At 38.9% G+C, this 12,103-nt stretch overlaps 1 protein-coding gene across 7 annotated transcripts in view; it reads left to right on the top strand.

Annotated features, from left to right (window-relative positions):
• usp32 (ubiquitin specific peptidase 32) overlaps nt 1-12,103 on the top strand; it is an 83,738-nt gene that overhangs the window by 18,899 nt on the left and 52,736 nt on the right. For all 7 annotated transcript variants that reach the window (XM_017422031.3, XM_017422030.3, XM_017422027.3 and 4 more), the window contains exon 2: nt 6,364-6,491. In XM_017422031.3, coding sequence (XP_017277520.1) covers nt 6,364-6,491 — 128 coding nt within the window. The remainder of the gene's footprint in view (nt 1-6,363; nt 6,492-12,103) is intronic.

Genomic DNA, 12,103 nt, shown 5'->3' with positions numbered 1-12,103 from the left:
AAGTCAAGCTGCTGAGTTTGCTTCAGGAGCGCCACTAAAGCTGTCTTTTAACTTAAAGCTTGTTGCCTCATAAATCCTGTCAACTCCTTCCTTACGACGCACAAGGATTTTCTTCATTTGGTTACTAGAGATTCGTTTACAGGAGCTGAATTTCCAAATTTGGGGTTTCAACCAAAGAACTATGGTATAAAGTATGTGTCTGCTCAGCATTTGGTTATGTTTAAAATTTCAGCAGCTCGTGTGTGCTTTTTGATACATAACAGCCATGAAAACAGTGATGCAATTACAACAAACAAGACCACTCTGACATGTTGTTTGAGACACATTTCTCTGTGATTAATAGTTTGTTTTTATTTTTATACTTGTTTTTGTTTTCATAAATTAGAGGGTAAAGTGCTTAATTGGATCTCAGCATTCTCTTTTTTTTATTCTAGCAACTGCAATATTTTTTTTTTTACTAACCACATTATGAAAAGCATATTCCACCTGTAAAATGTTTCTGAAAGGCAGTCTTTGTGCACTGCTAGATGCACTTTAAATATCGTTACAAGTGGCTTGTTGTCCGCGCCGCTCCATGATTAAAGCACACTCTGTGATTTAATGGAGCACATGGGGACTCTGACACCAGGACACTCTGAGGAAACGAAGATGGAACTGAGTGGACAATGTTATTCAGCCACTGTCTTCCATCATAAATGCATTACTTCATCCTGATTTTTCCTTTCCTGATGTGATATCTTATTATTGAGTCTCTGATGGAAGATTGTGATCCTAATGTACTTTTGGACTAACTATATCTCAAAGAATATTGTTGCTGATATTCTTTCAACCACACTCTTCAAATGGCATGGTATTCTGCATTAGTTGGACATTTGCAAATATAGAGAGCATTCTCAATTAAAATAAATAAATAAAAGAAAAGTTGCATGCAACAAGCAGCATTCCTTTCAGTTTTGGTTGGAAGAAAGAGTATTCATTTAAACATGTAACTAAACACTCACTGGCCACAGTTCAAACAGAGAGTGGGCAGGGTGTGAAGGGTCACCCTTACTCCATTGATAAGGAGGAAGGCGTGGTCCTTTCTGTTTTTCCTGAAGTCCATAAAAAGGTCTTTGGTCTTCTGGACATTCAGGGTCAATTTATTTTCCGAGCACCAGAGCGACAGTTTCTCCACCTCTGCCCTGTACGCCGTCTCATCCTCACCACAGATTAGTCCGACCACAGTGGTGTCATCTGCATATGTTTTGATGTAGTTGGTTTGGTGGCTAGGTGAGCAGGTATGTGTACAGGGCATATAGCAGAGGGCTCAGAACGCCGCCTTGAGGGGAACTCTTTTGAAAATAATGGCACTTTGGCTAACACCAGTTCTGCAACTTTACACAATAATGTGTCCTAGTTTCAGTGAAGTATAAAGTCAACACCAGTTCTCACCAGCTTGAGCAGATTTAAGTTGGAGATGAACTTTGGAATTAAAGCTGTTTACTTACATGTTTGGCAACTTGGGCGTGCTACCTTGTGAATATCTTCTAATTCTCTTGCTTTGTGATGAATAAGGAACTGCACTCACCTTCCCAAATTTCAAGGAGCTCTTAGTTCTCAGAACTACTATCCAGGAGTTCTCGCCGGGGTTAAAGTGAGGCTTAGTGTGTTGAAAGTTGAATCTGCCATAAGGGAAACTATTATTTGATGTAAAATGATGCAACCATTTCCCACTGTGTTGTTTCTTTCATTACTATACATATTTGACCAGCAAGTACTAAAATCTCCCAATGCCTCACTCATAGTCTACAGTGTCTGAAGAAAAGCCTCTGTAGTGTTGATGGCAGTAGTTGAATTACTTTGCTTTTTAATTACTTTGGTAGCTTTATTAGCTTCTGTTTATAAATGCCCCCTAAAAAAGAACATTAGAAGAGTTTTTATGTGAATAAGTTTGACGAAGGTGCTGTAACGCCCTGTCTGCAGCTCCACAGCCTTATTTAGACAGCTCTACTGATTAAAAATTCTCTCAACACCCACTAATTTTCCATCTGTTGCACCAGTCCTGTGAAATGTCAGCCTCCTGGTGCTGCTGTCAAAAAGTGTTCCTATATTTGTTTTTCGTCGTGGCTTGGTTGGATTATTTTATCTGTTCAGGAAGCAAAATATTGTAAATTAGACAGAAACCGTTTGAGTGATTTATGTAAGAGAGCTGTTTCAAACGCAGAAATGGGAAAATAAATCTTAAAATGACATTTTATGCTGTATTTTTTTATTTTGCAAAAAAGATTACACCTCTCAGATTCAGGAGAAGCAGAATTCAAAGGAAGCTTTATGCAACCGGTTGTCTGAACACTTTTTAAGATCATATATTTTCCCATTAAATTTGGATAATGTTCCCCAAGGCACAGTCTGGACTTAATGATCCTTAATGACTTTAATGTGCTTCCAAAAAAAACAACAAAACAAACAAAAAAAGAAGTCACAGTGTGAAATCATGTTCTCAGGTGTTATTTAACAATTACCCGTCCAAAGAAAAGCTTTTCTGCTTTTATTGATTTCCTCTTTTCGCCTGCTTTAATGTGTAGCCACCCATTTATGTGTGTGTGTTTTTTGTGGAGAAGTGCACCTTTCTATCCAAGTAGGCAGCCACTTTGGTTTATCTTAAAGACGAAACATATTTTATTGTCCCATAAGGTTGGAGTTAAATTCAAAATAAGTCCCTTTCCAGCAGAAGTAAGCCAGTACAGCAGGAACAACTGCGATAACTGCAATCAGCTGGAACAGGAAGTAACATTACATCACAGCACGACTGGTTGCCCTTTATCTATAAACAATAGTTTTTATATGTCGCTTAACGTGAATTGTGCTGTGGTTTACAGTAAACTGTGAAGACCAAGCAGGAAGCTTTATATAAACCGGACTTGTAACTGAAGGTCAGACTCCACCTTGGTGCAGCCATGAGGAAAAGAAAGACCCTTCTCTCTCAAGTCTAGGGATTTGCGTATCAGGACACAATAAAAATGATCTGCTCTTCAATTTATTTAAATCTAACCTAACCTTATGTGTACAAAAAACACACAACAGTTTCCATTGTGTCTGTATTTATTAAACAAAAACAAAGCCAAAATGGAAAATCTGTGTGTGGAAAAAAAACTATGTCCGCCCTTGCTGCTTCCTCAAGAACTTAGGAGAGAAAGTGTCGGCCATGTGCTGCTGATCAGATGTATTAACAGATAATTAGCAAGTGTCACCACCCCCCCATAAGAAGCAGAAGTTTAGTTAGTTTGCTGGTCTGTGATAACACATACAGAGGAAAGGCATCAACATACAGAAGCAACTGTTGTTGCCCATCAATCTGGGAAGGGTTAAAGGCCATTTATAAACTATTCGGAGTTCAGTATTCAATGAGAAGATAAGACAGCTGCCAGTCTTCCCATGAGTGGACGTTTCGGCAAATTTACCTCAAGGTCAGACTGTGCAGTGCTCGGAGAAAAAGAGCTCCATCTTACCCTGGCCTCAGTTAACAGGTTAGAGGTTAAAGGTCATGACAGGACAATTAGAAAAAGACTGAAGAAGCGTGACTTGTTTAGAAGGGTTGCAGGTGAAAGCTTCCTCTTTCTAAGAAGAACATGGCGGCACGACTTAGGATAGTGAAGTTTCATCTGGAGCAGATGAGGCCAAAGCAGTTTACCCATAATGCACGGTGCTATGTTTGGTGGAAACAAAACACAGCACATCAGCACAAACACCTCAGATCAACTGTCAGCGCGGTGGTGGAGGGCTGATGGTTTGTGCTTCTTGCAGTCATTGAGTCGACCATGAACTCCTCTGTGGACCAAAGGATTTTAGTATAAGAGTCCAGACCTTAACCTGACTGAAATGCTGTGCTGGGACCTTCAGAGAGCTGAGCAGAAACCAAAGTGTTCAAAGAAGAGTGGACCAGACTTCCTCTACAACCATGTCAGAGGTTGATGAAGTCCTACAGAAGACCACTACTGAGAGTTACTGCTGAAGGAGGTTCTACAAGCTGCTGGATCAGAGGCTGGAACCAGTTTTTCACACAGTTTTTCCATTTTGGTTTCAGTTCTGTTTGATAAATAAAGACACATTTAGAGCCTGGTACAGACCAGATCATGTATGTCCTGCTATGTAAAACTCTCGAGCTGAAAGAACTCACACTTTCTTTTTCTCATGACTGTACGTTCAGCTGTCATGAGAAAACTAACTTGGAGCAATTGAGTTGAAATTAGAGAAAATGTTGGTTTTACTTAAAAAAAACAACAACAACAAATAGATAAACATATACACCGCTAAAACATAAATCAATATTCGTTTATGTACTTGTATTTTTTATTTTAAAGTTTTTTTTGTAGACTACATCTCTTATGGTGTTTCTAAAACAGGTTTTGTTCAATTAGTCTACCTGGGAAAAGACTCTGTTGTCTTTCTTTTACATTTTGTCAAGATCATTCAAGGATGACTGCAAGCAAAAAAAAAACATAAGAAAGATAGTTGATCAGCAGAAAATAAGAGAGCCGAGTCTGTCAGCTGTGTGTAATTTTTAGCAATGATTTGTAATTTTTTTTTTTTTTTTTTACAAGATTTATATTTATTTTTGAAACCGGAAGAGTGATTAAACATTCAGGTTTTCAGATGGGATGTCAACTGGCTGCCCTGAATGCAGATAACCACACAGCTCGTCACACAGAGGGCTGTCAGTGAGCAACAAACAGGACATCAGCAGGTCTGATGATCTTTCTGTAATAATGACAGCACATTCAGACATCTGAACTACATCATTCGTTTGACAGCAGCATGCTCCAGAGCCATCTGAGTCACCCTTTTGTTGAGTTATTTATTAATAGGCTTACCTAAGAGACGCAGTATGAGAGAAATAAACAAACAAAAAGGATCGATGACTTCAAAGCGCTTATATCAGAGCAAAGACTGAAGAGTTTAACCTGTAAAACATGAAAGCCATTAATGTGGGGAAAACAATTGTATGATTTATCCTGCATTGTAACTTGTTTTAATCATTTTATGACGTGTGCTATGGTTAAATAAAGGTATTGGTGGGACAGAATCCACCACAGTAAAACAGTGCTCTGACAGCCGTCAGCTGTTTCATACAGCTCCACTGTGAACGTAACATCCCCGCTGTGTTTAAATAGGTTAATTTAAAGCCACGTAACGCTGCTGCTCTGTTATTGACGGCGCATTATAGCCTTCAGTGACCCACAGCCGTGGTTCAGCAGCTCTAAACAACTCAAACATACGTTAATCAGAATAAGTGATTTTAAACTTAGCCTAAAATCAGTGGTGAGGACAGCTGTGAAAACTTGGACCTGTTTTTACTGTCCTGCCACGTTTCATGTGATCCCTTCTGTTCAGCTGCAGTATGCACTGTATTGTAGGTTTAACTGGCCCAGGACGCATGTCAGCACCAGGTCTGACCTGGGCCAGAGTCACCATACAGCAGGGTGGGATGGAGTCTGGCTTTTAGAGCCCCTGCTTCAAAAGTCACATTACAGTCTCCACATTAAAGACAAACAGCTACATACAGTTGTTTCATTTTCACGTCTGACACCTGATATTTTTGCTTGTCGGATCAACGAGGGCTGCAAGAAAAACCTTACCGTTTGATTGGATTATGATTCAGAGTGCTGCGATGTGACTGTAAGACGGTTATCGATGCATATGGATTATCTGTGATTTTCAGGTTTGTGAATAAACACCAGGAGGCAGCTGTTAGGCTTATGATGTTCATTCAAAGCACTGTAAAACTGACATAAAGAGACAGGAATACAGATTTACAAATTGAAATGACTACAGTTTATTTGACATTATTAAACACAGATTTATATATTTTCTTGCATTATAAAGTGTGCACAGTAACATGCTAAAAAACCCTGTAACTCACAGGCTGCTGATCAATTGTTAGCATAGATGCTGAGTCAGCTTTTTTATGGCGTTTTCAATGTTTACCACGATTAGTTTTGTGTTTGTCTCTGAAAGTTATAGACATTAAAGGTTTCAAAGGCAGGCATGATAACTTCAGCTGTTACTTCCAGATGTCTGTATTTTACTGGGTCCGATGAAGAAAAGATGTTAAAATGACAGTTTTAACTACAGCAACAAGCTACGGCAACTCTACTTGGACAGAAAGCCAACTGACGTTTCTAAAGTGGCGTCATAGATTAACATCAAGAAATTTGATTTTAGATGTTTAAAAATCTTCCATATCCAACCAGTGTGATGTGTCTAAAACGAGATTATAACCCCACCCCTGAGACGTTGGTTGAACCCAACCGTATCTCAGCTCCAAGCGTTCGAACCGTCTTGATCTCCATTAACGTGAACACTTCTGTTTCTGTGTCGTTCCAGTTACTGATGTGGAGCTGAAGCGGCTCAAAGATGCCTTCAAGAGGACCAGCGGCCTCTCGTATTACATGACCCAGCAGTGCTTCTACAGAGAAGTGCTGGGAGATGGAGTTCCCCCTAAAGTGGCAGAGGTAAGCCACGGTGACAACACACACCGTATGTCGTTTAGGAGGAAAAAGACCAAAGAATGTTTCTGTATTTAAAGACAGAGAAGTGATAGAGGATATAGTGTATGTTTTTGGGATTCTGCAAATATTCAAAGGGCCCTGTTAAATCAGTTGTCTTGTTAATATTATTCAGATTTCTTTCTTTTCTTTCAAATGTTTCGTCATGTTTTTATTTTATTGATGAAACTACAAGTGTCTTATCCTGTGTTGAATTAATGTTTTTATGCCTGTCCTAAGATGGGACACCTCATGGGTCAAGAATGATCCCCATTGATTTCAAGGTCAGGTGGTCAAAGGTCAAGGTCACAGGTGACCTTTTTGTGAAAACCTTGCTTGTGCTCCACTTCTGTAACCATGTTATGTAAGAATGTGAAACTGCATACCTTGACACCTCATGGGATGATCTCTATTGATTTAAATGTTGCGAGGTCAAAGTCACAGCTGACCCCTTTGTGAAAACCTTGTTTATGCTTCAGCTTCACATCCGAGTGAAGAAATGTCAAACTCTGTCTTCTTTAGCTTATTCCTACTGACGGGCATATTGTGTACTGTTGGCGGTTCTCTTGTTTAACATTTTATTAGGACAGTATCCCACTCACTCTGTATCTAGAGCATACTCTGACATGCAGGACCTGGCATGCAGGTATAAGCCGTCAGCTTTAGGGGTTTTTGCATGAGCCTTCAGTTTTTACATTTTAAAGCCAGCAGTTAAGTCATACATCTGATCTCGGCCTTGATAAAGATAGCAGTCAGGGTGTAGGCACGGGGTGATGACCCGTTTCAACATATACCACAGTGGTAAAAAGTCACAGTGTGAAAACTAGTCATTTTTTCCATCATACTGTTCCTACTGTTGAAATGCCTTTTAAAATAAGACACCAGAGACAAAAAGTTTTTATTGTTTTGTCTTTTTCACCCCCGTGTTGCGCCGAGCCATCATACAGTTGTCTACATGAGCCGAGGAGAGATTCTCTAAACTTAATGCTCATTTAGATAAAAACAAACACACGTTGTCGGTTAGTTGTACATTTTATCTGGTGGATAACCCAGTCATTCATGGCTTGTCTACCCAGAATACTGACAATCGTCTCTCTTTTTAGGGTAACGCTGTTTTGAAATGAACATTTGCAACAAGCTACAAGAGTTAGCAGGTTAGCATTCCTATAAAACAGATAGCGGGCTTGTTATGGAGGCTAATAACCAGCGAACAACAGCTAATGTCATGTTGGGTTATTTTACAAAGAACAGAACAGCAGAGAAAAAGTAATAATCTGTTCAATTAACACAATTAAGAATTACAGATTAACTAAAATTTTAAATATAATTTAAAGAGCTTGTTGACTCTGTTTTAGCGGACACTTCAGTATATTAAAAAAAGAATTTATTTTCAATGCTTGTGACAATTAAAATTTCAGTCTTGATCCTAAATATGAGCATAAATAAATATACATATCAAAAAAATGAAAAAGATGATTCAAAATTGGTTTCAAATTGGTTCTGAGTTCAGGAAAAAGCTAAAACATGGATTTTAAACACTGTCAACATATTTTATGCATTAAAATTTAAAATAACTATAAATGATTTTTGTTGTTTTATTACACTAACATACCTAAAAATTAATCATTCAGCAAAAATTTTTATTATTTATTATAATATTATTATTTTAACATTAACATTTTAACATACCACAAAGCTCAGGATCATTCTATCATCAATATTATATCAACCCATGCCTGTTAGACGTAGTAGTTTTACTTTTTTTCTTCTTTTTTTACTTGATACCCATTGTGTCTAGGCTTTAGTTGATCAGTATAAATATTCTTTTCATATTTGACATCTGTGTATGAAGTAGGGAGTGGGGTTAATGATAGTGGTAAAAAGAGGGTGAAATTTAGTGAAATATAGGCATCAGCCAAGACCAGCAGATGAGGTCAAATCTGAGCAGATCGTTGCTAATTTTGGGACTGTAGTTTAGAGAAGATCATCAAAGCTTGTTAAACTAAGACGAGAATAGATAAAAAATGTTCCCTAAAGATGAATATGAAATTGAATTTGTATTTGTTTGTTTCAGAATGAGTCATATGGGTTCTTAGAGGAAGTGATACATGTGTTTATTTCAACAGGGAAAAATAAAAATAGAAGACAGTTTACTTCACAGGTCCTGCAGCTACATTCAGGTATTTACCTGACATTTAATGGGGAGTAGGAGGGTGGGAGGTAAACTCCAGTTCAGGCTGATGGTTCTGTTCAGCATGACCTGCTGTGATCCAACCTATTTCTGTCAGGAGTCTGCACATCCATTCTTAAACAAGAACTCAAAGAGATAAGTCACAGAACCAGGTGTTGGAACTCATCAGCATACTGAATTCATCAACACAGATTTTTTTTCTTTGGATCCTCTTTTTTAACTAACAGAAATATGCAGCTTCCATTCAGGAGGTTTAGCTTTGTTGATGTTAATTAAGTTGACTTATGTAAAACTTTAGAAAAAGCTATTTGTTTCCTTTTGGATGTCTTTGCTAAACACTTATGTACATTTTGATTGTTTTAAATGAAATCCTAAAAATCGCAAAAAGTATGATTTTCCCTCTCCTATTGTCCTTCGCAGCTAAAATACATAAGGTTGTGGATTTGTGTTTTTTACCCTTGTGACAGCGCTATCATAGCAGGTAAAAAAGCAAATGTGTGATGCAGGCACTGCCCCTTCCTGTGCTCGGTTAAGAATACAGTAACTATCAGAGTGCATCAATAAGGCCACTGTTAGTCATCCTCTCCTCACACAGAGCTTCCATGGCTCCTTTTTCCCCCTCAGCGCCCCTCCCCCTCCTGCTGCTTTTTCTTTGTCACCATGGCAACTGCTCTGATAGCGACACCAGCCCAGATGCAGGGTTTCTGTAGACGTCTTCAAACAGAATCGAGGTTGCTCCGTATTTTGACAGTTCAAAGTGAGCTGGAGCCTAATCTGTCAGTCAGGAAATGAGCTCCCTCATCAAGAAGTCTCTGCACAAAGTCTGTCGGGTTTTAGTGTCTGGATCCACGGAGGAGCCACATATTTAAGTCCTTTTTAACTCTGATCCAAAACAACAACAACAAAAAAGAAATCAACTTTTACATGCTAACGAATGCAATGAGAAGGTATTAAATTGGCATTCAGTCCAAGGTAAAATACCTTCTCGACTGGAACAAAACGTCTGAGTGAACACGCTCATTAAGGCTACATTTACACTGCAGGCAAATGCGACCCAGTTCCTATTGTTTTTGCCCCCATGCAACACATATTGGATTTTTTTCATGGCAGTGTGAACGTGACATTTCCAAGTTTTTTTCATATCCGACCCAGGTCTTTCCCGTATGTGGAACTGAATCAGATACATATCCAATGTTTGTCAAAGCGACCGCAGTGTGAACGTTCATGTCTCATTTCATGTTGTCCTTTCATTCATTTTATCGGATGAAAGGAAGGAGGTCCCTCACGTCAAAGTCCCTCAACTCTTGGCTCCGAGTCTGCACCCACACATGCCTCTGCACAGAGGTAGCAGCCACAGCTCCAAAAACAATAAAATAAAGGTCATCGTTAACGTTTGCTCTCTTTTTCTTCCCCATCTTCTTTTGTCTTGTATCATTTGGATGTACAGTTGGCTCTGATTGGACAGCAACTACAAAACAAATACACACATGCTAACACTCGCAGCATCCGCATTTACTTCAGTAAACACAGCATGTGGAGTCGTATCTTTTTCTGCACATGTGGGTTATTTCAGAAACCGGAGGCTGTTCACACTGGAGTCTGATGGAGGTTGCTTTTAAAATGTAACGTGAACGACCACGCAAAAAAATCCAATTTTAGCAAGAAATCTGAATTGAGCATTATGACCTGCAGTGTGAACGCAGCCTTAAACCACTGGCCTCAGGGCTGCAAGAGTGGGCACAGCTCACATTGTCTTTACTGAAACACTATTTCCCTACTGTAATGTCCCACAGCTCATTTGTTTAAAAAAAAGAGGATAAAAAGGACTGATCCAGTGTTACCTGAGTACAAACATATCTCAGATCAGCCACGTGGAATGGACTTTTGTTGTTCTGTTCAATCTCTGATGTGAAACTAATTTATAGTTTTCTGTCATAGTTTTGTTAAGCATCCCCGGTACACAGTGACAGTGGCCAAGACGAGACAAAACAAGAACCCCTCATGTAGCTCACCTAAATGGATTCCAATTATTATTTTTTTTTTTAAGTTTAGCTGTAAAACAAAGAAGCCTGTAGACTGATGCTTACAGCCTTTACAGAAAATGTGACGTTCTGGCAGGAAGGAGGATTAACACATAAAGTGGTACTTATCAGATTATGCTTGTTCGGAAAAATTGAGATCAACAGGTGCGCCGCGCAGAAAATAATCCACTTAATGTAGGTACTTCATTTTCACAAAGTTCTGGCAGTAACAGATGGTTCATACTGACCACAGGAGATGTTCTGTCAGATCGGTTTAACTGAAGGAAAAGGTGTTGGCTGAAGGCACACCTTTGACAGCCTCCATACTTTTAAAATGAGACATAATCGAGACATAAAATGGTATTTAAGGCAGAAATGTTATCCCACTTTATCGCCCAAAAGGCGGAGAGCGATGATGGTTTTGTCCATGTGTACGCTTGTTTTGTACTTATGAACAACTAACAACTTTTAATGAAACTTTCAGAAAGTAATCATTAGGTCGACATCTACAAATAAATAACGTTTGGAGTTAATATGATTCAAGATGGCCGCCAGAGCAAAGTGCTCTAGGATAACACAGAAATGGCCATAACTCAGTCTGTTTTACAGATACTGTGCTAAAATTTGGTGTGGTAGTGGCTGAGAAACATTCCCGGCACACAGTCCGAGCGCTACCCGATCGCACAAGATCTGTTTAGAATAGGTCGCCATAAAATATTGTAATCAACCATGTCTGGTTGTCAGCGACATATCTCTTGAACCAATGGATGGAACACCATTTCTTAAAATGAAATTTTCAACATTTTACATCAACAACAAACGAACACACAACCCCATCCTGGCACCTACGTGTCTGTGACAAACTAATGAAAAACAAAGAAGAAAAATAAACTGGAAAGCTTTTAGAAAAAACGAATAATACAAGGAATAAAACAGATTGTATATAAGTATTTATACATACATTAAAAGCCACATTTAAACTTGAAAATATGAACCTTTTCGAAAACCATTAGGAAGTAATGACCGGATCTACAACCAGTGTTCAAAGTGGGAAGAAAGAAGTGCTTGTAGCCCCTCCCCCCAACACACACACAAATATTAGAGTACTTTCATACATATAATACATAAATCTATGATCTATGGTGTGTGTTTGGAGTTGTGGAGGACAGTGGTGAAACAAAGAGGTGTAAAACTGCTGGAATCTGAGCTAAAATAAGAAGGGAGTTGTGACTAAAACGCTCTGTGCTGTATTTTGCCTGGCAGAAACTAAAACAAAATACAAATGAACATTTTTGTCCATCCATCCATCCATTCTCTTCCGCTTATCCGGGGTCGGGTCGCGGGGGCAGCAGCCTAAGCAGGGAGAC

Source organism: Kryptolebias marmoratus, linkage group LG2 (genome assembly GCF_001649575.2).
Source record: "Kryptolebias marmoratus isolate JLee-2015 linkage group LG2, ASM164957v2, whole genome shotgun sequence".
Classification (NCBI taxonomy): Eukaryota; Metazoa; Chordata; class Actinopteri; order Cyprinodontiformes; family Rivulidae; genus Kryptolebias; species Kryptolebias marmoratus.
Note: the sequence above shows the minus strand (reverse complement) of the source record. Positions and strands in the feature narration are given on the sequence as shown.